Raw genomic sequence first — 26119 nt, 5'->3', positions numbered from 1 at the left:
TGGTATTTTAGTATGCTGGCATCTGATAAATTCATTAAATAATGACTTTATTGTTATTACATATATATATATATATATATATATATATATATATATATATATATATATATTAAAAGTTCAAATAAAGGTTACAAACCTTAATAAGGGGTAATAAATCCAATGAACATACTGGTCAGTTATCTATTTCAAAAGTGTTGAATATTACAATTAATATTCAACTGCAAGGTAACTAGATAAACCGTGGTTTATATATATTTTAAGAAGATAAGAAAATAGAGAGATAATTAACAAATAATTATTAATTATCTCTCTATTTTCTTATCTTCTTAATATGTATATATATTACATATACATACATATATATATATATTTATATACCTGTGTTTGTGTGTATGTGTGAGTGCATGTGATTATTCTGTGTATGTGGTTGTACCCACTTCTTCACTGTCACTTCCATCTCTTTGTGCCACCAAATTGCTATTCCTGAAGGCTGTCCTTCATTGGACTGAACAGTGAGAGTAAGTGAGAGGGCACCAGATCCAGACTGTACAGGGGATAGGGCCAGTGATCAACCTAATTCACTGATTGCCTGATTTGTTACCAAAGATATATGTAATCACACATTGTCATAGCAAATGTAGATCACTTTCAGATTCTTGTTCAATCTCTTCCTCCTAATAGTTTCTCTATGCTTTTTGAGTGTCCCAATGTACTGCTAGCACTTCATGGCACAGCCACGTTCCAGCATCCTCCCAAACAATCTATGTCAATTGCTGGCTCTTAAATTTCTTAGGCTTTAGAGAAGACGTGTAACAATTTTCTATGAAACAAGATTTCGTTTTCAAGTCATAAAAATAACTCTACATTTCATACCATGTCACCAGATTGGAAAAAAAGGTGCCTTAATTGGCTTCAAACACTTCCAGCTGATTAGAGCAAACTTTCACTCTTCTCTCCTTCAAACTGAATGCCAAATGCCAAGGTACTTATTTTGCACACACTTTCCATTACATAAAATCTTCTGTAATTTTCATTTTTGAGTGGTGGGTGGGGAATCACGTTAAATGAATATTTGACTTCTATTTAGCCTGTTTGTTTTACTAAACTGATGTATCATCATCATCATCGTCATTTAACATCCATTTACCATGCTGGTATGAGTTGGATGGCTTGACAGGAATCGGCAAGGCCAAGGGCTGCACCATGATCTGTTTTGGCTTCCTTTTTACAGCTGGATGCTCTTTCTAATGCCAATCACTCCTCAGAGTGTACTTGATGCTTTTTATATGGCACCATCACAGGTGTTTTGTAAGTGACACCAGCACCAGTGCTTTTTATGTGGCACCAGCACCCATACCAACACTTTTTACGTGGAACCTTAGTTTTAGGATTTCAATTCTGTTGTGATGGATATGTCTTCTGAAGTACAGCAATGCAGCACATATCTCGGTCCTTTGTCACCTCCTTCATAAGATTCAGCATTTTGTGAACGGCCTTCAGAATTTCGTCCCATGTCTTCCTGGGTCTCCCTCTTTTACAACTTCCCTCCACTTCAAGAGATCGACACTTTTTAATGCAATTGTCCTCACCTATCCACATCAGTTTCCTCTCTTACACACTGCCTTCACAGAAGGCCAATGAGGTCCAGTTGTACCCAATTATATCTTATGCTATAACATCCATATGACTGGAAATTTTTAACTCAAAATTTGTATCATCATCATCATTGTTTAGCGTCCGCTTTCCATGCTAGCATGGGTTGGACGGTTCAACTGGGGTCTGGGAAGCCAGAAGGCTGCACCAGGCCCAGTCTGATCTGGAAATGTTTCTACGGCTGGATGCCCTTCCTAACGCCAACCACTCCGTGAGTGTAGTGGGTGCTTTTTACATGCCAGACAAGGCTGGCAAACAGCCACGATCGGATGGTGCTTTTCACATACCACCGGCATGGAAGCCAGTCGGGGCAGCGCTGGCAACGGCCATGGTGCATACATAAATTATTGACAATAAAAGTCATGAGATATAAATTCATTTCAATAAAAAATGTAAAAGTTACATAACTTTTTTTAATTTGCTGGGTTCCCAAGGGACCCTGCTGGCCCAAGAAGGGTTAATTACATAAATATTCCACATTAAAATATAAATTCAAAACAGGAGAAAATTTAGTCATGAGCAAAGAAAGGAAAAAAGAAAAAACACCAACGCTAAGTGCATCAAGTGGTTGCACACCATAAGGGCCATTGAAACTTATTGAAGTAAGCCAACACACTCGCAGCCTTATTGCAGGTGATGGTAAGGTTAAGGTGTTGGAACCCTAAACCCAAGCACCCTCATAGGCATCGCCTGTCACCTCGGTATGGCGAGCATCTAATGACAAGTACTCCAATGTCCAGCTCCTCCAGACATCTCAAATGTCACAGGGTGGAATACCGACAAGTCCCGATATTTTAGGATTTTGTTCTGTTTGGCTACGGAAGCAATGACCTTCCCCATTTACTGCAGCAACTAGGATACACCTAGACAGTTGTTATCATGTTTTAATTCTACTGGGCCTCATGAAGCGTTTTGGACACCATAATTTGCATAATTGCAAAAAATATGTAAATTAAGGGAAATAATTCATATGAGCAATGATGAATTTAAGTAATTCGATAGGAGGTGATTCTAAATAATTATATTTTTTTTAGTACAAAAACTTGAAACTAATTTCCATCGAAGACAAGGGTGACATCTAAAAATAAAATTATCTTAAAAGTAAAAGGATATAAATTATTTTTATAATGAGTTAGCTATCATATAACTATTATCGATAACAGACAAGAAGATTATCAAACGGAAGTTGATTTCAAAACTTCCTGTTATAGTTTCAATTTATCATTTCGTTACTCAGATATTCTTTTACTGAATTTTGTTTGTATTTTTCTTGATTTACTTTCAAACTTATCACCATGTCAAAGGTGGAAGGTAAGAATATAAATTAATTCTATTTCTATTGATATTGCCTTTGTAATAGGTAATAACTCCAATTATTCCAATTGCAGTGTGTTTAAGGTGCTCATTTGACCATCTGGGTGTTGGCTATAAACTGCCAAATTCTGTTTTCGCATAAATGTGATCTGACTAAAAGAAATTGTAATGACAGTTGCATAAACCTTACGTCTTTAGTTGTAATTTGTGATTACCCAGTTACATATTTCAACTGCATTTAATTACTTCATTTAACTTTAACATTTGAGTTCGGAATTTGAATTAGCGATACCAACTGCGAGTTGTTACAGAAAATAATTCTTTCATCTTTCTCCGATTATATATGTTAACATTTATAGTTGAAGATGTGTAATAGTTAAGGAAATCATTTTTAGAGCTTACAATACAAATAATGAATGGTTAACTAGTGTTTGTTAAGGAGCTAAGTATATACTCCGTAGAATGGTATTTTAAAAACCTTTTGTTTATACTATAACGTTGGTCATTGAAGACAATTTGATTTTGATGTAGATATATGGTCCATGTCCTTTACCTCCACCCGTGTATAATATATGTATAACTTACATATCTTTTATATAACTACTAGAGTGCCAGTACAGTGTTCATTATGAATAAATATACGGAGTCGTATCCATATATATTTACTACTCACTGAAAATTACGAAAGGAAGCTGAACGAACACTAGGGAATTATTAAATAATAACCAAACCTCTTAGCTTGATTCTTAACATAAACTCATTAAAAGGTCCTTGGAGAGCATAATTTCTCAGTGAATCAAAATATAAATACATAGGGAAGTGACTCAGTATATTTATTTGTATTATATATAGCTGTACTGTTTAACTCTTTTCAAGTATATCATTATACATACATGTCTTACAGCGAGTTTTCATACAAGATGTACTCTGTTTAAATTATGTGTAAAATGATATGAAACTTAAAAAAATAAAAACAAAAAATGCCAATCGTCATGTTATCATTTTCGTGCGATCCTTGAGTTTTTACCAATCTCTGTAAGCTCTAAATTTAATAATTCTGTTTAATTTAAATAATAGAAACCTACAGTTGTTTTTAAAAATGTTATTTAATTGCACTTGTCTACTTGAATTATATGCTGAGAGAACTTAACAGCAATTGGTTTTGTAAACAAATTCTTACAGGCCAGTTTACCTTTACAGCAATTCCTACTAAGTAGTATCTCAGAACTGACTGAATAATATAAACAACAAGTGTCTTACTATTAGACTTGACAAAGATAGCCGAATTGGATGGCTACCTGCTAAGAACGAGTATATTATGAAATGTTAGTTTCTTATTTCTTTATTGCCCACAAGGAGCCAAACATAGAGGGGACAAACAAGGACAGACAAAGGGATTAAGTCGATTACATCGACCCCAGTGCATAACTGGTACTTAATTTATAGACCCCGAAAGGATGAAAGGCAAAGTCAACCTCGGCTTTCGGTAATTGTTCGGTTTAGGGATATTAGAAAAGTAAGTCAACATAAATCTGTATATATAAAAGGCAGGATGTGTGTGTGTACGTGAATGTAATTTATGCACGTCCACAAATTAGCACGCATGTCGCTCCAATTTTAGGAGGACATTCGTCATAATCCTAGCTGTATTTTCATCAACTTATTTTCCCCAGAGGCACCAGCGAATAGCAGTAAAAATAATTTTCAACCAAAACTTTTAACAATTTTCAAGTCGGAGAAATCACCATTGTTTGCAAACAGGAGTTATATGCCCTTCTAGCGACGAGTAAGTTTTTGTTAAGGCTTTTGTTATTTTTTTTCCATCGAGCAAAAAAGTGTTTTGTAGATATACAGGTAACACACATACACACACACATGAACATGTATGTGTACAAAAAACATGTATGCAATAGGTGTACGTACATGGGTGAGTTGCCCATATATATATATAAACCAGTTTCGATGGATTTTGCCCAACTTTTATGTTGATGTTACTTAGTCTGGTTTGAAATAAAGAACTTGATTAGCTTAATAATCCTAACTTAATCTTGGGCAAAGCTGGGTTATACTGCTAGTATTGTATGTTATTTACTTTGGAATTGATCAGAATGGCACCTGGAAGACCAGGGGGACTGCAATTCATTGTTCCTGAAATTGAAATTTTCAACCGTGAATCAGTCTTGGAGGAATCTTGGAATATCATCCAATTAGCTGAATCACAAGACAACATTCTTCAGTGGTTGGCATGGCGTTGACAAATTATCAATTTATATACGTTCAAAAATATTAATTCGCCATGTTACCTTACTTTAGTATTGAAGTTGACTTGTCTTTTTTACTAATTATCTGCCCCTTAGTTTTTATTTACTTTTTTAGTATCCCTAAACTGAATAATTACCATGCTGATAAATATTAAATAGGCTTTAAAGAACGTGAAATGGTCAAGAAGCTGACAGCTGACTATCATAAATTTCCGGGTTCAAAACAAAGGAGACCAAATTTACAGAAACATTCAGGAGGCGGTTTCAGTTCCTGGTTGAGAATCCAAGAAAAAACCATTTCAATTTTATACATGACTAGTTCCTCATAAACTAGAAAGGTTGTAAATGTTATGATTACTTCCGCTTCTCCTTGCTAATTCATAAAAAATCCATCAGATGTTCACACTGTGGATCAAGCAGTTAAAATATGAAGTAATCCATACTGTAACATTGTAACTACTTATACAGAGAGTTAGCTCATTGTTATTTTAACACCTACAGGTGTTGTCTGTTCTGTACTTTTTTTGTTTTTGTGTGAATGTGTATGTAGCTAAATAATTTGTTTGATTAGTAATTTAAAATGGCTTCTGAATTAATGTCGTTCCTAATCACAAATTAAAAATGTGATTACATGTTTCTTTTGTTATATTTTATTGATTTGGTCTGATTATATTTTGGTGGTGGCGATTTCAGCATTAGGGATATAGTCCAATTTTTTTAATGCAAATGCTATCATTAAATTAAAAAAATATTTATAAGTTTGTTTTTCATCATCATCATCATTATGTTACTGTTAACCCATTGCATAATTTAAATTAGTCTACAATGTTGTACTTCTCAATGTGTAATTAATCCTGTACAATCTCATTAGATACCTAAAATTATAAAACCTGGTGTAACTTCTTGATTCCAAGTTTTTCTTAGCCAACCACTATCTCATGTGCTTTTTACTGTCATTTTTCATTATTTTAAACAGATTATTCATTCATTTGCATTATATATCTACACCAGTCTTTTATTTTTTGCTCCATTCCTGTATCAATACCTGTGATGTTGACTCAACATTACAGGTATTGATAGTTTACTTAACTTTTATGTTATACTTTAAATGGAGTTTATTCAATTTGTTTTTTTACAGTGGTTGCTATACAGACCCTCACTATTATACAGTATCAGACTTTGATGCACATTCTACATAATGTACTTATATATATATATGAGAGAGAGAATTCATGCATCACTTTTCCATCTTGACAAGGGTTGGAATGGGACTTTTTGATACAGTGTTTTATGGTTGGGTGCCCTTCCTGATATCCACTTTACTAGTTACCCCTTATGACATGGAGGGATATTGTATGTTTGTTCTAAAAACTGTGATATACCCAGCAATGTATGTTTTTCTATCACTAGCTATATGTACTAGAAGTTCCTCACAGACCACTTTACTATAACATGTATTAAGGTTCTTTCTGTCCCTCTCCATTTAATCCATGTCTAATTCAAGACTTAGATGTTTCTTTGTAGTCCATCCTTCTATACATTAATGACCTATGCATTGTCACTTCCAATTTTCAGCATATATTTTGTGTTTTAGCCTATAAATAGAAATCCATGAGTCAGTACTAAAATACACGAGTAAAATGTCAATAGTACTCATGGAAACAAAGGTATTACATTATACCCATTTTAAACAAACAATTTTCTATTTAAATTATTTTACTTCCTACAAAAGCTAGCTTTAATATCATTGTCATAATTTTCTGGGTTTTTTTATAGTGGCATAGATTGGATAAGTCTGCTCTAGCACAACATTATGCCACTTCTTGCAGTCTCTTTTCATCACCTTTGTGAAGTCCAGAATCCTGTGATCAGCCTTCCCTACTTCTTCCTTCATCTTTCTTAGTCTTTGTTTTCCATAAACTCCTTACATTTAAATTACTTGACATTTCTTCACGTAGGTGTCATTCTCCTTATCCATTACTTGTATTTACCAGTGCAGTCTATGATAATTGCTTACAGGAACTCAATAGTCTTCATGTAGCCATATACATTTCAGACTTGAATGACTGATTTCCTTTACAAAGGGTAAAGGGTAAGATTTAGTAAAGTGTTTGCTGATGCACCTTTTACTTGAAATCATCCAAACAAAACCTCTCTGCATGACAGGCAAACTTACACTCACCAGTATTTCAAATGTTGGTTCTCCATTGAATTGTATCTTCCTTCTGTTATTTCTGACTAATGTCAGAGGAGAAAAAGAAGGAGCAAATCACTGAGACTGATGTGGTTAATGTTCAGTTTCAGCATTTGCTGTTTGTTGTATCTTGAAGAAAACATGGACAGGGTGGATGTCAGAGGTTACAGTTCTGAGATAGAAAACACTGGGCAAAGTTTTTTATGCAATATCTGAGAAGGCAGTAAAGCTGATGGATGAGGGTATGCAGTTTGCCGGTTCAGATGAATAGAGGTCATTGTAGTAGTAGTAGAACTTTGAGACAGTTGTTGTTGTGTGTCGGTAATCATATCTCTGGTGAATAGTTGAATGGTCTTTTGGATGCATAGTGGCTGCAGTATTTGAGTGTATGTCTTACTTGAACTTTGAAGCTATGCAAGGCTTTGTGATTAATTACTGAAAACAGAAGTGAAAATTATTCATCCCTTAGTATTTAAAATATATTGCTTATACATATATTATGTCAGAATATTGTAAGAAATCTACTTTATTTTACAAATTAATATCCTTGTTATAATATTGATAATGAATAAATATTATTGTTATTAGTTTCTATTAGTATCATATATTGATATAAGATGTTACTTGCTTGATAATATTACTACCTGATTTTCCTCTTAATTATCCTAATATTCTATGTTCTATTTTACAGAGACATTGTTTCAGTTAAGGGTGAGTATTAAGCAACTTTTGTCTAATGCTGAGTTTCTTTTGTTCCTTATCTGATGTTTAAAAAGTATATAAATCTATCCTATATATTACCTATATTAATCTGGCACTTAACATTGTAAAAATGTCCATCAAACAAAATATTAAAAAAAGCAACAGCATAAATCCATACATTCATATTTGCTACTTATTAAGCCACTAGAGTTTTACAGTCATATGACGAGTAACTTTGGAAAATTACTTTTGCCACCATGGGTAATATCAGGAAATTTGGTATACATACAATAATTATAATTTGATTTTTATCACATTTCTTGGTACTACTTATACAAAATGATGAAATGAATGCAAATTTTCAAAAGAAAAATATATTTATTGCCTTAAAATATATCAAATGAAACAATATTCAAAAATTAAAAAAAGCTGAAAACAAAATTATTCTTCATGTTGATTTTGTTATGGAAGTTCACACACACACACATCCCTTCTTTTTCTGTGTGTGTGTATGTATATATATATACATATTTTTAGCAGGACCAACTGAGTAACTCAAGGGCCAAGAATTTCATGTATTGACACTTAGTGCTAACACACAAAACTCTCACTCTTCCCCCTCACTTTATATGATGTAAATTGTAATGGAGAAAATGTTCAATTGCTAAGAATAGGAAATCATCAAGCATTACTGAATTCAGATAATTATCCAAACTGATTTTATATATATATATCATCATCATCATTTAGCGTCCGTTCTCCATGCTAGCATGGGTTGGACGGTTCAACTGGGGTCTGTGAAGCTGGAAGGCTTCATCAGGCCCAGTCAGATCTGGCAGTGTTTCTACGGCTGGATGCCCTTCCTAACGCCAACCACTCCGTGAGTGTAGTGGGTGCTTTTTACGTGCCACCCGCGCAGGTGCCAGACAGCTGGCAAACGGCCACGAACGGATGGTGCTTTTACGTGTCACCGGCACGGGGCCAGGCGAGGCTGGCAACGGACACGAACGGATGGTGCTTTTACGTGCCACCAACACGGGGGCCAGACAGAGCTGGCAAACGGCCATGAAACGGATGGTGCTTTTACGTGTCACCGGCACGGGGGCCAGACAGGGCTGGCAAACGGCCACGAACGGATGGTGCTTTTACGTGTCACCGGCACGGGGGCCAGACAGAGCAGGCAAACGACCACAAACGGATGGTGCTTTTACGTGTCACCGGCACGGGGCCCAGGCTAGGCTGGCAACGAACACAAACGGCTGGTGCTTTTACGTGCCACCGACACGGGGGCCAGACAGGGCTGGCAAACGGCTACGAATGGATGGTGCTTTTATGTGTCACCTGCACGGGGGCCCTGATGTTGATCGACCTCAATTTGGTTTGATTTTGATTTTGACTGTTCTCACTGGTCTTGCCGGGTTTTCTCACGCACAGCATACTTCCAAAGGTCTCGGTCACTGGTCATTTCCTTGGTGAGACCTAAAGTTCGAAGGTCGTGCTTCACCGCCTCGACCCAGGTTTTCCTGGGTCTACCTCTTCCACAGGTCCCCTCAACTGCCAGGGTGTGGCACTTTCGCACACAACTATCTTCAGCCAATCTCATCACATGACCATACCAGCGCATACGTCTCTCTTGCACACAACAACTGATGCTTCTTAGGTTCAACTTTTCTCTCAAGGTACTTACACTCTGTCGATTATGAACACTGACGTTACACATCCATCGGAGCATACTAGCTTCATTTCTTGCGAGCTTACGCAAATCCTCAGCAGTCACAGCCCAAGTTTCACTACCATGTAGCATGGCTGTACGTACACATGCATCATACAGTCTGCCTTTTACTTTGAGCGAGAGGCCTTTTGTCACCAGCAGGGGTAAGAGCTCTCTAAACTTTGCCCAGGCTATTCTTACTCTAGCAGTTATACTTTCAGCGCACCCGCCCCCGCTACTGACTTGGTCACCTAGGTAACGGAAACTATCAACTACTTCTAGCTTTTCTCCCTGGAAAGTGACGGAAGTTGGTCTCAGAGCATTTTCAGTGTTAATTGTTCCTGAGCATCTGCCACATACAAAAACAATCTTCCTAGTTAGCCTTCCTTTGACATTGCTGCACCTCTTATGTGTCCATAGCTTACACTTGGTGCATCTTATAGAGTTTCTACCTACACCTTTTCTACAGATCGAGCAGGGCCATCTACCTGAAGGCGTTTGTGATTGGTCTACCTTCCTACTTATTAGGACTTTGGTTTTGGCTAGGTTGATTCTAAGGCCCTTCGATTCTAAACCTTGTTTCCATACCTGAAACTTCTCCTCTAGTTCTGATAGAGACTCAGCAATTAGAGCAAGGTCATCAGCATAGAGGAGCTCCCAGGGGCATCCTGTCTTGAATTCCTCCGTTATTGCCTGGAGGACTATGATAAATAGGAGGGGACTGAGGACTGAACCTTGGTGGACCCCAACCTCTACCCTGAATTCTTCACTGTACTCGGTGCCAACCCTCACCTTACTAGCAGCGTCTCTGTACATGGCTTGTACAGCTTTCACTAACCATTCATCTATCCCTAGTTTCCTCATTGACCACCAGATGAGGGATCGGGGGACCCTGTCGAAGGCTTTCTCCATATCAACAAAAGCCAGGTATAGGGGCTTGTCTTTGGCTAGGTATTTCTCTTGCAGCTGTCTTACCATGAAAATAGCATCAGTAGTACTTTTCCCTGGCACGAACCCAAACTGCATCTGATCTAGGCTAACTCTCTCTCTAATTAGTTGGGCTATAACCCTCTCCGTAACCTTCATTACCTGATCCAGCAGCTTGATACCCCTGTAGTTATTTGTATCTAGGGCGTCACCTTTACCTTTGTAGCAGCTGACTATTATGCTGCTACACCAGTCATTGGGAATGACTCCTTCGTGTATCACCTGGTTAACTATACGGGTGACTAGGCTATAGCCGACACTACCAGATATTTTGAGCATCTCTGCAGTAATTCCTGATGGGCCTGGGGCTTTCCCTGTTTTCATGCTTTTAATTGCCTTATCTACTAAGGAACTGTCAACTCGGATTGCTGGTCCCTCTGTTGGGTCAACATTCGGCAGACTCTCTTTATCCCATTCATTTTCCTCATTCAGCAACCTTTCATAGTGGCTTCTCCAAACCTCTCTCTTTGCATCCTCATTTAGCGCATATATATATAAGGTGTATAGGAAGAAAATATAGTATATTGCCTTTATTGGATTTCATCCATTTACAAACTTATCCACCATTTGATGCATCCTCTGTACCAATTGGCTCTGTATTCATTTATTGTAATATTGAAGCACTTACAACATGCCATAAATTAAGACCTACCTCTTTAATAAGGTATGTGTGCCTGTGAACCCAGGCAGCCTGGGTTCAATTCCCTGCATAAGAATATGTTATTTAGGTACACTCGCAATGCTTTGGTTGGCCTTGAGTTATAGTGGAAGATTAAGATGTTATGCAGTGGAACTAAACCGGAAACCATGTGGTTAGGAAGCAAACACAGCCTCACAAGCTCTTATATGCATATATATAGATATATATATATATTATATGATGGACTCTCCTGTTGAAGATGACATATTAGTGTTCAGCTTTTGCCAAATGACATGCACAAATGATTTGTTTATAGTAATCAAATGTCTGTGCCACACATTAACTCACTCTCACCTTCAAATCAACATTGTTTGAACAGGTGTACAGTGTACCACACACCAGGTGTTGAAGTGATCACAGAACAGTGTGAGATGAAGTGTTTTGTTCAAGAACACAATACAATGGTATCCCACTGAATATACTGTCTCCAAGAAGGAGAGCTCTATATTGAATCAGCACTGTGCAAGGTATTATTGTGTATATGTATATGGCTGTGTGGTTAAATAATTTGATTTCTTGATTATGTGATTTAAGGTTCAGTCCCCCACTGGGGCAAGTGTCTTTTGCTAAAGCCTTTAGTCAACCGAAGCCTTGTAGATTTTAGTAGACAGAAACTGAAAGAAGCTCATCATTATCGTCATTTTAGGATCCATTTTCTCATGCTTGCATATCTTGGATGGAATTCATTGAAGCAGATTTTCTGCTGCTGGATTTCCTTCATGTTGCCAACCCTCACCTGTTTCTAAGCAAAGTTACATTTCTCCCATGGCTGGGCATATTTCCATGGAAGTCAGGAAACAAAAGATACTACTTGTAGGACATTGACGCTCATTTATAACTATTGCATGACATCAGAGAGACACAAACACACACACAAGTACAAGCATGCAAACACTACACACAAGTACAAGCATTCACACACCTGGCAGAGTTTCTACAGCTGGATGCCCTTCCTAACGCCAACCACTCCAAGAGTGTAATGGGTGCTTTTACATGCCACCAGCACGAGGGCCAGTCAGGTGGCACTGGCAATGGCCACACTCAAATGGTGTTTTTTATGTGCCACCTGCACAGGAGCCAGTCCAGTGGCACTGGCAATGACCTTGCTCGAATGTTTTTTGACGTGCCAGTAAGGCGTTGCTGGTAATGATCACGCTCGATTGGTGCATTTTCACCGGCATGGAAGCCAGTTAGCTGCTCTGGCAACAATCACACTCGGATGGTGCTCTTAGCACTCCACTAGCACAGATGCCAGTCATCAAATTTGATTTCAATTTCACTTACCTCAACAGGTCTTCAGTGTCCAATGAAGGAAAGGTACGCATAAGTGGGCTGGTTACACCCCTGGCATAGGCCACGAGGTTATGGTCTCACTTGGCTTGCAGGGTCTTCTCAAGCACAGCATATTTCCAAAGGTCTCGGTCTCTAGTCATTGCCTCGGTGAGGCCTAATGTTCGAAGGTCATGCTTCACCACCTCATCCCAGGTCTTCCTGGGTCCACCTCTTCCACAGGTTCCCTCAACTGCTAGGGTGTTGCACTTTTACACACAGTTATCCTCATCCATTCTCGCCACATGACCATACCAGCGCATTCGTCTCTCTTGCACACCACATCTGATGCTTCTTTGGTCCAACTTTTCTCTCAAGGTACTTACACTCTGTCATGTATGCACACTGACATTACACATCCATCAGAGCATACTGGTTTCATTCCTTGCGAGGTTACGCATGTCCTCAGCAGTCACGGCTCATGTTTCACTGCCTTGTAGCATGGCTGTTCGTACACAAGCGTCATACAGTCTAACCCTTTTACTTTGAGCAAGAGGCCCTTTGTCACCAGCAGAGGTAAGAGCTCTCTGAACTTTGCCCAGGCTATTCTATACTATATATATGTATATACATACACACATCATACTTATACAAAGGGCTTCTTTCAGTTTATTGTCTATCAAATTCATTTGCAAGACTTTATTTGATCTGGGGTTGTAAGAGAAGATACTAACCAGAGGTGCCTTACATGGGCTCTTTTCCCAGTGTTGCAACAGGTTATGATAAGGAGCTTTATACATTGTCATAAGTGGTACCAGCATTTTAGATTAGAAGAGGATGTCCACAGAAGACAATCCCTAATTTGGGTGACTTTGCATGACAACAGACAATGATCATATTGCAAAATTGCATGCTGTGAGCTGTGAAAGTCATTACCTGACTGTTCATGAAGAAGTGGGAATCTGTAAAAGTTCATACCTCGTGATTTTAAGTGAAAAATTGAAGATGCATCACATTCCTTAAAATTTTGTGCAGTGTCAGCTGACGTGAACAAACTGAAAATGAAGTCTGTTAGAAGTTGTTTGATCATTCAAATGCCAATGAAAATTGTCTAAACAGTGTCCTAATGGGTGATAAAATGTGGGTGTTTGGCTATGATGATGAAACAAAGTAGTCATTGCAGTGGATTGCTCACACAAATTTGATGGTGTGGTTCTTTTTATATTGGAAGAGCTTCAATCATCATAAGTTGACCAGTGATGATTTGTCCAATCTTTGCCAGCATGGAAGAGTGTTAACATTTTCATTCTCATTCCACTTTTGATTAAGTGAAAATTATCCTAAGTGTATATGCATTTCATAAGTATTTTTCTTTTATAGTTCACTACAAAACAACTTGAACGACTGGCACGAAAAGCAGAGAAAGAACAACATGCGCAGCAAAATCGCGTAAAAAAGGTAATGTCTTTAGTTGACTGATTGTAAAAAGAAATCTAAGTGTATGAATGTTTGATTGTGTAGTAATTTGATATTAAAGTACAATGCATGAGCATAGATGGACAGTAGTTTTTCATTGTTTTTGATGACATCTAGTGAGCTAAAACTAGGCAGTCCGAAGGTGTATTAGTGTGCAGTAGTAGTAGTGTGTAGTAGTAGTTGATTGTAAAAACTGTCACATTGCTGAGATGTTGAGACATCAGGATGAGTTTGTTTTACACTAATTTCATAGTGAATTATGTTGTACAATAAAGTTATCATCAACTGCTACAAAATTAAGCATAAAGAGATTCTCAAGACAGAAAATTGCTATTGCTAAGCCCTTTTTAAGTTAACAGCTCCAGTTACCAATATTGGTAAAAAGGAACATCGTAAAGCTAGTATGTACGTTGATTGTGTGAATCAGTAAGAAAGTGAGATATCAAAATCTGTATCTCCTTTCATATTATATCATATTTATCTATTTCTTATTTTCTAATCTTTTTCTTTTTGCAGGCAATACAGCAAAAAAATATTGAAGTTGCTAAAGTCTATGCAGAGAATGCTATTAGGAAAAAAAATGAACAATTGAACTACTTGCGTATGGCTGCTCGTGTAGATGCAGTATCAAGTAAAGTGCAGACAGCTGTCACGATGAAACAAGTATGAACTTTTTCATTGTTCTCTAAGAATTCTCATTCAATATTTTTGTACACATTTAGCAAATTTCTATTTCATATAACTTTCTGAAGTTTTCAACATTTATTCCTGTAACTGTAATTTTTTGTTGATTCATTTCAGTACTATTTTCATATGAAACTTTTGCTCGAAAAGTTCATATCCTTAAAATAATTCCAATAAATATTTAATAATAAGCAATAAGACTTTTCTCTATCATTGCCTAAGATTCCTAATCAAAACTAATTGTACTAGTTAAACAATTTTATGGTTAATTAATAATCAAGTTATTGATGGTGATGAACAATATAAAGAAAGGAAGTGTGTTCCTGGATAACCAAGTCATTGACTCATCTTTGATTTCTGGTTTTAGTCATTCTTTTCACCTTAAATTGTTCATCAAATATTGTGCAAATATATTTCCCTTCTCTTATATCAATATAAAACAATTATCACCTCTGCTATTTCTAGTTCATACATGATGATAATACGCAAGAAACTAAAACTTTAGAGCCAGTTAATAGCTTCATTAATTAATGAAGTCTCTGAGAGGAAATTTGTGTTAGCTTGTTCCAAATACTGCTGGAGAAGTCTTAAAGTACTTAAAATAGTATTATTGAAGTACTTCTATAGACATGTATATGTCTAATGTAAATAATTTATCTATGTTTTCTTGTTTGAGTCTTATTGATTTTATTTTTATTTTAGGTGGCCAAAAATATTGAAGGAGTCACGAAATCATTAGAGAAAGCAGCATCTGCATCAGATTTAGTAAAGGTAACATCATCTATATTCACTTTATATATATATTGGTTAAACTGAACTTGAATAGAAGAGGAGGGCTTGCAAGTTCAACATGTTAAATGATGCAGAATTAAGAATGTCTGTATACAATTTTTTTCTACTACTGATAAAATATTTTTAACCAAAGTGTGCTGTAAAATGGGTTGTTACATCAACATTTTTTTTCCTGTTTTCCATAAGAAAGACATCAAGAGCAGATGTGGAATCATCCTTCAGAGAAAGGACATTTCTGGTCCCCACCTAAATGGCCCTCATCAGACTGAGCTGAGATTTCCTATTCTTGGTGAATGACACCTTTGCACCACTCAGGTGACAACCCTCCAATCCTTCCTGTCCTCCAGGGCTTTCCCCATTTGGTGGATGGGAGTCCTGATGGCTTTGTCCCAGTCGTTTCACACAACATGCCTTATAGGTAGTTGGTGTACCTCCCCGGGGGAAGAGAATTTTGGAGGTTTGTATAGGAGTTTGTTGCTGGTGAGGGTTTTACAAAGTTGAAGTGCAGATTTTACCTCAACTTCTTTTAGTTGCCTTTTATGACACATAGAGGAGACAGGTCTATTCTTTTGCATGTCCAAGACCTCTAGGAACCGCCTAAGCTTCTTTGGTATCAGGATTCTTTACAGGATTATGGGTTGCCATTGGTTGGATTTCATATCCAACCAATGACTACTCAGAAACTGCAATGTGTCCTGTTACTTTTATGATTCAGGAGTGCCAGCTCAGACTGTTTTGCCATGTTGCTCAATTTTCCTAGTCAAACCCTGCTTACCATGTTCTTTTCACTGAGGATCTCGCTGGATGATGGCTCGTATTGGTCAACCACATGGCAGATGAGGCAGTATCTCACAGAGGTGGGGACTGACTGTGACTCTGCTTGACGAGTTGCCTGAGAGGACCCAGGAATATACTGACAAATGGTGAATGCAGCAATGCACTTGAATGGTGCATGCCCCTACACCTTATTTGACCTGACAAGAAAAGAGCAGTGCCCATAGCCATTTTGCCCTACCCATCCTACCAAACTTAGACATCGAGGTGACTGGATGAATTTAGGGTAATTTGTATTCTAGGGAGTAAAGAGAGACTTTCGGAAGTTTGTAAGATTTATGTAAAAGAATCAGTTTGAATAAATAAGCACTTTATTCATAACCTTCACAAATTTCTATGCTGGATTCTGAAAGTTTGCTAATCTAGTGGCAAAACTTATTTTTATTGAATGTATCAATCCCATCCAGTAACAATTTTGTTATGAGAAAATTTTTTTATTCAGTATTCATTGTCTATCTTTATGCTGATTGTTTTTGTTTTTGGTTCAGTTTATCTAATAGTTATGTCATCTTTCTCCTAGATTGAACAAATAATGCAAAAGTTTGAGAAGCAATTTGAAGACCTTGATGTTAAAACTTCTGTGAGTATCATACTATTTCTATGTTTTATTATTGTTTATTTTCAAAATATGGACAGACATTTCTAATAATATTACAATGTACTAAAACTTAGCTCAGTTTTCAAGGCACTAAGTTTTTGAATAACAACCTCATTCTTTGGAATGATTATCAATTAAAAGCCTTTTCCATATGAGATATACGTTACTACAAATCACTCATTAATTTGTTAGAACAGTGAGCTGTATCTCATCATGGTCCTTATTTATAGCTATGAGGGCTGAATCATTGGAAGTTAGAAGTCTGTATAAGGTGTTGGTGGGTCCTAGTGATTAAATATAAAACTGTTTTCTTTATCTGTGAGGCAACACCTGAAAGGATTTGGATAGTTTTGACCCAAATACCAATGAATAAAACACTTATTTTATAGGTATTTATGGACAATATTTTACATCCATTTCTTTCTATTCTTGCATGGTTGGAATTGTTTTTGTTGGAGCAATTGTTTTTTACAGCAGGATTCCCTTTCTACTACTGAACTACTCAACTTTAGTGGTCAGACAAGCTGAAACAAATAGAACTGTGTCTAGCTCAGGAAAATAACACAATGACCAAAGCAGTAAAGTTTGAACTTGATACCCATGGAATCAGTAGTCCACTATTGTAATCTCATTGTGCCAATTTACTTTTCTCCCACAGTATTTTGTTTTCCTTTTCCTCTGGAGTTTTTAATCTTTTTTTTTTTAGACATTGGAGTCGTCAATGAGTTCTGCCACCACTTTAACAACACCTCAAGATCAGGTTGAAGCCCTGATACAACAAGTTGCTGAAGAGAATGGCCTGGAGATGATAGACCAGCTCAAAGATCTGAACCCTGCTTCAGGCTCCATTAGATCAACAGTTACTGCAGATTCTGTTAAAGAAGATGACCTTACTCGAAGGTAAGTAATTTTATAAGTTATTTGCTAATTTTTGCATTGCGGAATAAGAAGTTTTTAAAAGTAGAAAAAGCATATTAAAATATTTCATCACTGAATTTAGCTGAAAACTGCTATCTGACATGTAAATATGGTAATGATTATATCAATTGAGTAGTTGTTGTTATACTTTTTTTAGCATGGCCGCGGCCTTCGGGCTAAAACATTTTTAAGGTTTTAAGGATTTATATACATATATAATTCATGCATATATTTTTACCTGGCACCAACAGCTACGAGCACGCAAGATTAGGATTGCTCAGCTGAAGAGGGATGCATGCATGTCCCCTGCATCCCTCTTCAGCTGAGCAATCCTAATCTTGCAGACTTGGTAGATATATTCATAACTTTTTGGTAGATATTATTAAATATTCTAAATATCAACTGGTGCTTTGTAAAAGTACCCATGCTTGTGCCACATAAAGTGCACCCAGTACACTCTGTAAAGTGGTTGGTATTAGGAAGGAAGTCCAGCTGTAGAAACCATACCAGACAAACAAACAATTGGAGCCTGGGTAGTTCTTTAGCTGGTCAGCTCCTGTCAAGCCATACCAGCATAGAAAATGCATGTTAAATGATAATGATGATGGGATACTCTAGCAATAGGTTGACAGTTCACTCCAAATTATAGTTCCAGAAGCATTAGTTTCAACATGTAGTGGAATTTAGTAAGATAGGTGAGAGAAAGGCATTAACTATTGAAATTTTAAGCTGATGCATAGCATCAAGGTGTGTATTTTACAGTCTAAAAGCAGGATTTACTATTAGGTACTTGGACTGGAAATAACAATAGGGATTTCATCACAGAAAACTAGTCTAAGAGAATTTAGAATAAGGCATAATTCCTAAGATTGTTAATGCTGGTGCTGATTATTGATGCTGAAGTAGCATAATAGGACATGATACAATGTAACATAGTTGTGTAGTATTATGATTTTATATCTCTTTTTCCATGCTGTCATGTGTTGGATGGATTTCACAGTGTCTTATCACTTGTCACATTTCTTTTTCATCTGGTATGTATAGCAATAGAAAACCAGCCATTTTCATTTGTAAGGGATATTTTTTTTATTGCTGAATGCATTTCCAATCATCAATCAATTTACAGCATTGACATTGGATACATTTTATTGTGCCATTGAGCACTAGAAAGTATGTCACACAATAAAAGTGCCCTTTCTACCATGTATCAATTTTATTTAAAAATTCTTTCTAGTTGGGTTTCCTGTGCAGGGGCTTCTGGAATCCACATTTCCTTTTGTTTCTTTTTATACATTTTTTCAGTTGGATGCCCTTCCTATAACCAACCACTTCACAACATACACAAAGAGCATTTTATCTTATCATTGGCACTACTAAGGTTGTCTTTGACAAAATTAAGGAGTACCCTCTCCCCTCTGCCCATTTGTTCCTTTTTTTGTCACATATTGGTATCTTTGTTCATCTTTAATGGAGGGATCAGGCAAACAAGATATAACTGTCTCTATAAAATGGTTGAGTGAGGCTGCCTCTGTGATATATGTTTTTATTACATGTAATAATGTTTTTCTGTATTGTAATTATTATTTATATTTCTCTTTGCATTTTATTTTGCAGATTACAAGCTTTGAGGAATTAGTCATCGTTATATTTTTTTTTTTGCTTTTTGATGAGAGAAATAATGGTGATCTATACGTTATCTGTAAATTGAATTAAGCGTATACCAAATGCTGACATCCGCCCAATATGGAAGCCTCCTAATCCACTTACATTATTTCATGAACACTCTTATATATATATATATAAATATGAACAAGTTTTGTTTTAAGGTTTTAAAGACTGTTTCAAAAATAAACAGACTTATTAAGTTGCAAAAGAAATAAATTTACATTTTTTTCAAAATTTTTTTTCAAAATCAGAAATTACTTTATTTTTCAAAAATTTCTTGCCTTAGCAGTTTATAAAAAGTAAGAATTATAAAATTTCTGTACAGTCTTTCATCATTTTCCTACAAAACTCCAAATTGAGAGACGTTTTTTAGTTTCAAAGAGAAAAATGGCTCGACTGACTTGCTCATTTTCATGGACATCATATTTTTTTTCTTCTCTGTTATTTTTCTTTCACTCCATACGAACCCTCTTTGTCGCTTTCCCATATCTTTTGAATCTGTGTATATTTTGTTTTTTATTTATTGTTGAAAAAAATTATAAAATAAAACTCATGCCATTATTTTTATTAATACTTTATATTAATCATTCGGGCTCTTTATATCAAACCAAATACAAATTGTAGATGATTCAACATGTTTGTAGGTCTTCATGTCATAGCAGTTTTTGGAGACAATTTTCAGTTTTTTAAATCTATTAAAGATGCCAATCACCAAAATTCTCCAAGTGGAAGTGTTTGTTCTTGAACATAGTCTAACTTTTTGGTAGATATTATTAAATATTCTAAATATCAACTTGAATCAGAAAAACAAGCAGCTGGCTGACTGAAGAGATTTAATTTATGCTTTATTATAATTACTAGGCGACTGTGTTCCTAATTATACTACAACATACTTGCTGTCCTATATCAATATAGGTTCTGTAAATGATTTTTTCATTATTTTAACTGTAGTATTTTATCTCCACAAGTAGCTTACTTGCTTCTCATACTAGCTACTTTAGCACTATCTTAGTCTGATGTCTGCATTAAGAATAATCCCATGAACTCATGGGATTATTTTCATTCCGAGCACCAAACCAAAATAAGACACCTTACTGTGTACTGGACATTAATAAAATAATCTGCCCTGCTAGCACTAAGTAGCTAACAAATTATCCATGGAACAAATGAGATAATTATGGAGTTGATATAGTAAGGAAAAAACCCAGCATAGTACATTTTGGAGAGGGAATGGCAGTCGCTCTACTATGTAAGTGATAATGTGTTGTTTCCACAAGCCATAAATGCATAGTTTAAGTTCTGTCAACAAGTCTGTTGTTCATTTTACAATCTCAAATTGGTTTTGATAATGTGGTAGTATCATTTACATTAAAATCTTAGCTGTGAATTTTTAACTGTTTACTAAAGGGCTAATACATTTATCTCATTAAAGTTTTATTTTTCAAATATAGTTTCAGTCAGCATCATCTGTAGTTTTTATCACATTGGTTACCATCATTATCATCCTCATTTTGCATCTGCTTTCCAAGTTGGCATGGGTAGGATGGTTCAACAGGATTCAGTAGGTGAAACACTATAGAGGTTGCCTTACCATCAGCAAGACTAAAGAGCTCACTCAAACCCTGTGTTGTCACTGTTCAGTTTCATTATCAAACACTTAAAGTATACTGGGTGCTCTTTGTGGCACCAGCACTGTTGAGGTTGCATTGTAGCCTGCAAAGTGAAAGAGAGCACTCTATGATGGAAAATATAACAGATCTATCTATCTATGCACAAGAATTTTGACACATTTATTAGGTGAAAATTCATAAAACTGTTTGAGATTATAGGTAACATTTTATAAGTTAAAGTACCAATTGTGAAATTTGGGGTTAAAATATATTTTTAAGCTTAGTCAGTTTTTCATGGGTACTTGTGTACAGAATCTCATTTGATATTTGCACATCTACTTAGCAAATGTTGTCTTTGGTATTTGCACATCAGCTGAGTAAATGTTGTCTTTTCTTCACTGCATAAGGAGTAAAAAGTTTTGATGTTTCACTCCATTAAATATATTAACTTAATATTAGAAACAATGGTTTGTGCATATAGGAGAGGAGATAAGTTGGCAGTTGTAGATCAAAGCAAAGTTTGATTAGGCTTGTTATAACTGACCTTAGTAATGTAGGTTTCAATGAAAAATTCAAAGAAAAGTCAAGATAAAGTGAAACACCTTATTTACTTATCTATATATTTTCACACTGTAAGAGAGAAAAGTACTGGGGAGTAGTGTAATCTTATATAAGATTAAGTAAAATAAAATTTAAACACTCAGTATCTCTATATATATAAACGGCAAAATGTCTGCGTGTGTGTCCTTTATACCAATCCACAATTTTTCAGTTAGAGGGCTCGCACTTTCTATGGTCATTCAAAACCGTCCAAGGGTGGTCATGCACGTCTTTACATTTCCCCAGTCACCCAACAAAGCCATTAAAAAATCAATAGAAGTGACTTTTTTGTGAATTTTCTATCCAAAACCCAATCAAAATGCCCGAAACTTGATACGCCAATTGAATGCCAGTTAGCTGTATGTAATTGGTCAGAGATTTGGACAGTACTCGCGTTGCCAGGTCATAGTGCTAGTCATCTTTAAAATTGCAAGTTAGTCTGAAATGTCTTCATAATAGTTGTATTTTTGTTAAGATGATTTAACAGGTTTAAACTATTCTATAATGTCTTGGTGCACATCTGTAGGAAAATTTCAGATTGATAATATACACTGTTCTTAGTCCTTATAGCAGTAAAATGTACCTATGTATGACACCTATATACTCCTTGGTGAATGGGTTCCTGAGAATTGTTTCAGTGGCAATGAGTGGATATTGACATTTCAGCCTTTCACTTGGTAGACTGACATCCTATTGACTTAGTCACACTTATGGTCACATACATAATTAGCAATGAAAATTAAGTTAATTACCATTTTATGACTTATTCATGCAGAAATTCTCCAGAAAGCAAAATCTAATACTTTTGTGTGCGCGTGTAAGAAACAGAGAGAGCGATTAATTGAATAGCTAATATAATTATGGTAATTATAATTTAATGAATGAATTAATAGTTTATTACATTGGCTTAAGACCACAGATCTGTGGAGGATTATAATTAATTGAATCAATCGTTGTACACATTATGTCCTTTTACTACCAATTCTAAAGAGGAAGCAATTTTGAGCCAGGAACATAACTGAAAAATGTTTAAGTCCAGTATTCTGTCTTTTCTGCTTGTCTATCTTAGAAATAAAAAGAAAGATTCCATGCCATATATCTAATGTTGCACTCAATGTAGCCAGTTGTAATGAAAATAGAATGAAACTTACCTATAAACTGAACATCAAATTTGTCAAATGGTTATATGATCCTTCTGAATTTAACTTTACTTCTAAAATAGTTATCATGAGTACATTTATTATATATTGCATATGCTTGCATGTATGATAGAATTAGTTGAAAAAAATTAGTGTTAGACTATTTCCATAATGGTATAGGCTCATACGAAGACATGAACAAAACACTTGGTTAGTGCTACATAAGGTATAATAAATGTTTCTTTGTATAACGATATGGCATATCTTGAGATGTCAGTGAAAGACTGTTCAATTAAATGGCATTGATTTTCAAAATCACTCTTGACAAAGACTAATTACTATTTTAAGAGCATTTTATTTGCTTGATGCAGAAGTAAATATAGTAAATGAAGCAGAGGTTCTGATAATATGAAAGGGCAAGTTGAGTAGTCAGCTTGCCCTTTCGCATTGTTAAAAGGTTTCCTTCATTATTTATTTTACTATTATTATTGTATTATGTCAAAATACAGCTGCAAAAAAACTGGATTGTTACCAAGTTTTACTAAATGAAAAATTTTTCATTTTGAAATATTTTGCAAATAGGGTATTTTAAGAACATCTATTTTAATGACTAAGAGTAAACAAAAGGTCTGTCTTTGACATTATTGTATTTTTCTGAAACGCTTTTCTGGTATTTACATTTTTCAGTATGGATTTCTCTGCTAGAAAGGCAGTTATATAATACTAATAATAATGTAATAATGAAATTATTGTATACAGTGCTCAGGTGCACCACAACTTGTCAAAAGTGCGTATAAAGCATATGCAGTAATGTACAAATGTCTGGGAAGTGAACAGTGTACAGATACATGCTTGCGTGTGTATGGAGGGGAGAAAATCAGGTGTAGTGTTGGCAGATCTCAGGAAGCATGGAAGTTTTGAAGGATGCAGCTTGTTCCATGCTTCAGCAACTCTTAGCATGAAAAAATGTTTCTGAAAGTCATGGGAGCTGTGCTGTTTTCTGACTTTGTAAACATGTACATAGGTGTTAGAGAGGTGAAGTTTGAAAAGGTGCTCAGAGTTATTGTTAGTAAGATGGTTAATAATTTTATGGGTGTCTGCCAAGTCAGCTGCCAGACGTCAGAGTTTCAATGTATCCATGCCCAGGGAAGTAAGGTGTTCAGAATATGGCAAATGCCTGATGGAGTGTATTCTCTTGCTAAAATTGTCAAGAAGGCTGAGGATGTCTTGGCATCACTTACCAAGTCCTTTGTGAGCCGCTCTCCAGCTATCTATCTGAGGCATTATGTAGCTATGGTGCGGCCTCACCTGCAAAATCCCAAGTGCTACACATGTGACAGTAAGAGACATACGAGAGCTTTTTGCTCATATGAACTGAAAAGGCAAAGACAGAAAGTGGATACAGCAACAACAGCAGGTTCCAGAAGCTATTGTTTTCAGAGCATAGTGAAAAAAATTGCCTCAGTCTCAGTGCTAAGGGCTGATGACTTTGGTTTCTCCTTACTCCTCAGCAATGACCAGTGGGTACTACCCTATTGTTTTGTAACAATTAGTGGAAAATGGACAGAGATAGCAAACTGTTGGTGACATGAGAAATGGGAAAAAAAAAAAAAAAGATCCTCCCTGCCAATCAAAGGGAGAAAATATCCCAAGCAGAAAGTAAGCCATATGAAGAGAAGCTTACCTTCCCTTAAAATATATAGAGTTCCTAGTCCTTCAGATAGCCAATGAACTTCAAATATTCAATTGTAGGCTGCTAACAATAATTTAACAGTCCATGATTAGCTATGCCTAGTTTATTTTTAATATATGGACTTCGTTCATTATATTTTGTCATTTATCTGATTCCACTTTTTCATGGCACCCTTGCCTCACCTCACGTCTTTAAATAACTTAAATAACTAGGTATTGTATTTTCTCCATATTTTTTTTTTACCTATTTTAGTAACACGTATAACTGTGGGTCCTCGAATCAAAATAAAAGAAAGGATTATTATTATTATTATTAGTAGTAGTAGTAGTAGTAGTAGTAGTAGTAGTGCAGCAGAATAGTTACAGCATCAGAAAAATGTCTTGCAGCACTTGTCACGACATTTTTAAGTTCTGAGTTTAAATCCTGCTGAGGTAAGCTTTGTCCAGTGAACTCCTACTTGCACACTAAATTCGTTGCTGTTGTAGAATGACCGTGCGAAAGGAGAGGTGACGAATGAATGACTCCTTTAATACACTGCACGGTCGCTTACAAAAATGGATAATTGAGTACGAGTGCCAGCAGGAAAAGGAAGACACAACTGACAGAAGGTTTAAGAGAAGATTTTATTTATGTGTTAACATGTGTGTGTTTGTCATAAGCACATATATAATAATAACAATAGACAGGACGTCATACATTCATAATGTGTATGTGTGTACAAACAAGAGTGTATGCGTGTGAGATAAAATACAGAGCATAGAAAGAGTCTATAACAGGACGTTAGAAGAATGTTCTCGCACAATGAAGATAAATACCAGTTCGTAGTAAGGTACACAATAGTTGAAGAGTTGTAACAAGAAGTTGTGGCGTAGAAGCAGTGTGGGATGACGTCAGCAGCTGGGAGCTGACCGGAAGGGGCAGCCGTGACGCGCTCGCAGCGAGCGGAGATTTCTGCCTTTTCAAGTCAGGTCGTCGAGGGGTTAAGACGGGTGATCACGTTGTTAAGGTTGGGTGAAGCAGCTGCTATCTCTAGCGTTCGGGTCGGGCTGTGTCGAAGGATCCGTTACCGTTGAAAGGTCTCCATCAGAGCGAAGAGAAGGTAGGTGCCTTTATTTCGAATCTCTCGCACACACCACAAGCAGAACCGGTTGAAGCACGTGTCGTGTAAGAAGTTGTGGCTACTATGCCACTGCCGGTTACTTGATACAGGAAGATCTCGCAGGTTGTACTTGCTGTTAACCATGGTGAAGTAATTCACAAATAGTGTGGAGATGTTTCTGAGCGAATGTTGCTGCTGCTGTGCACGTAGTGATGTGGTT

At 36.2% G+C, this 26119-nt stretch overlaps 1 protein-coding gene across 1 annotated transcript; it reads left to right on the top strand.

Moving 5' to 3' along the window:
• Window positions 1-2770: 2770 nt before the first annotated feature.
• Window positions 2771-20325, top strand: LOC115209893 (charged multivesicular body protein 1a). The gene is made up of 8 exons (XM_029778475.2): window positions 2771-2964; window positions 8114-8133; window positions 14172-14249; window positions 14784-14930; window positions 15654-15722; window positions 17098-17157; window positions 17882-18075; window positions 19708-20325. The coding sequence occupies exons 1-8, from the start codon at window positions 2949-2951 to the stop codon at window positions 19727-19729; spliced, it is 606 nt and encodes a 201-aa protein (XP_029634335.1). The 5' UTR covers window positions 2771-2948; the 3' UTR covers window positions 19730-20325.
• The last annotated feature ends 5794 nt before the right edge of the window (window positions 20326-26119 follow it).

Source organism: Octopus sinensis, linkage group LG3 (genome assembly GCF_006345805.1).
Source record: "Octopus sinensis linkage group LG3, ASM634580v1, whole genome shotgun sequence".
NCBI classification, from domain to species: domain Eukaryota; kingdom Metazoa; phylum Mollusca; class Cephalopoda; order Octopoda; family Octopodidae; genus Octopus; species Octopus sinensis.
The sequence above is the reverse complement of the archived record's forward strand: the minus strand, read 5'-3'. Positions and strand labels throughout refer to the sequence as shown.

What these genes read in the sequence shown, in the direction of transcription:
- LOC115209893 (XM_029778475.2), top strand. An exon ending in AGACATTGTTTCAGTTAAGG is followed by an intron (nt 8,134 to 14,171) that starts GTGAGTATTAAG and finishes TTTCTTTTATAG; the next exon opens with TTCACTACAAAACAACTTGA. An exon ending in ACCTTGATGTTAAAACTTCT is followed by an intron (nt 17,158 to 17,881) that starts GTGAGTATCATA and finishes TTTTTTTTTTAG; the next exon opens with ACATTGGAGTCGTCAATGAG.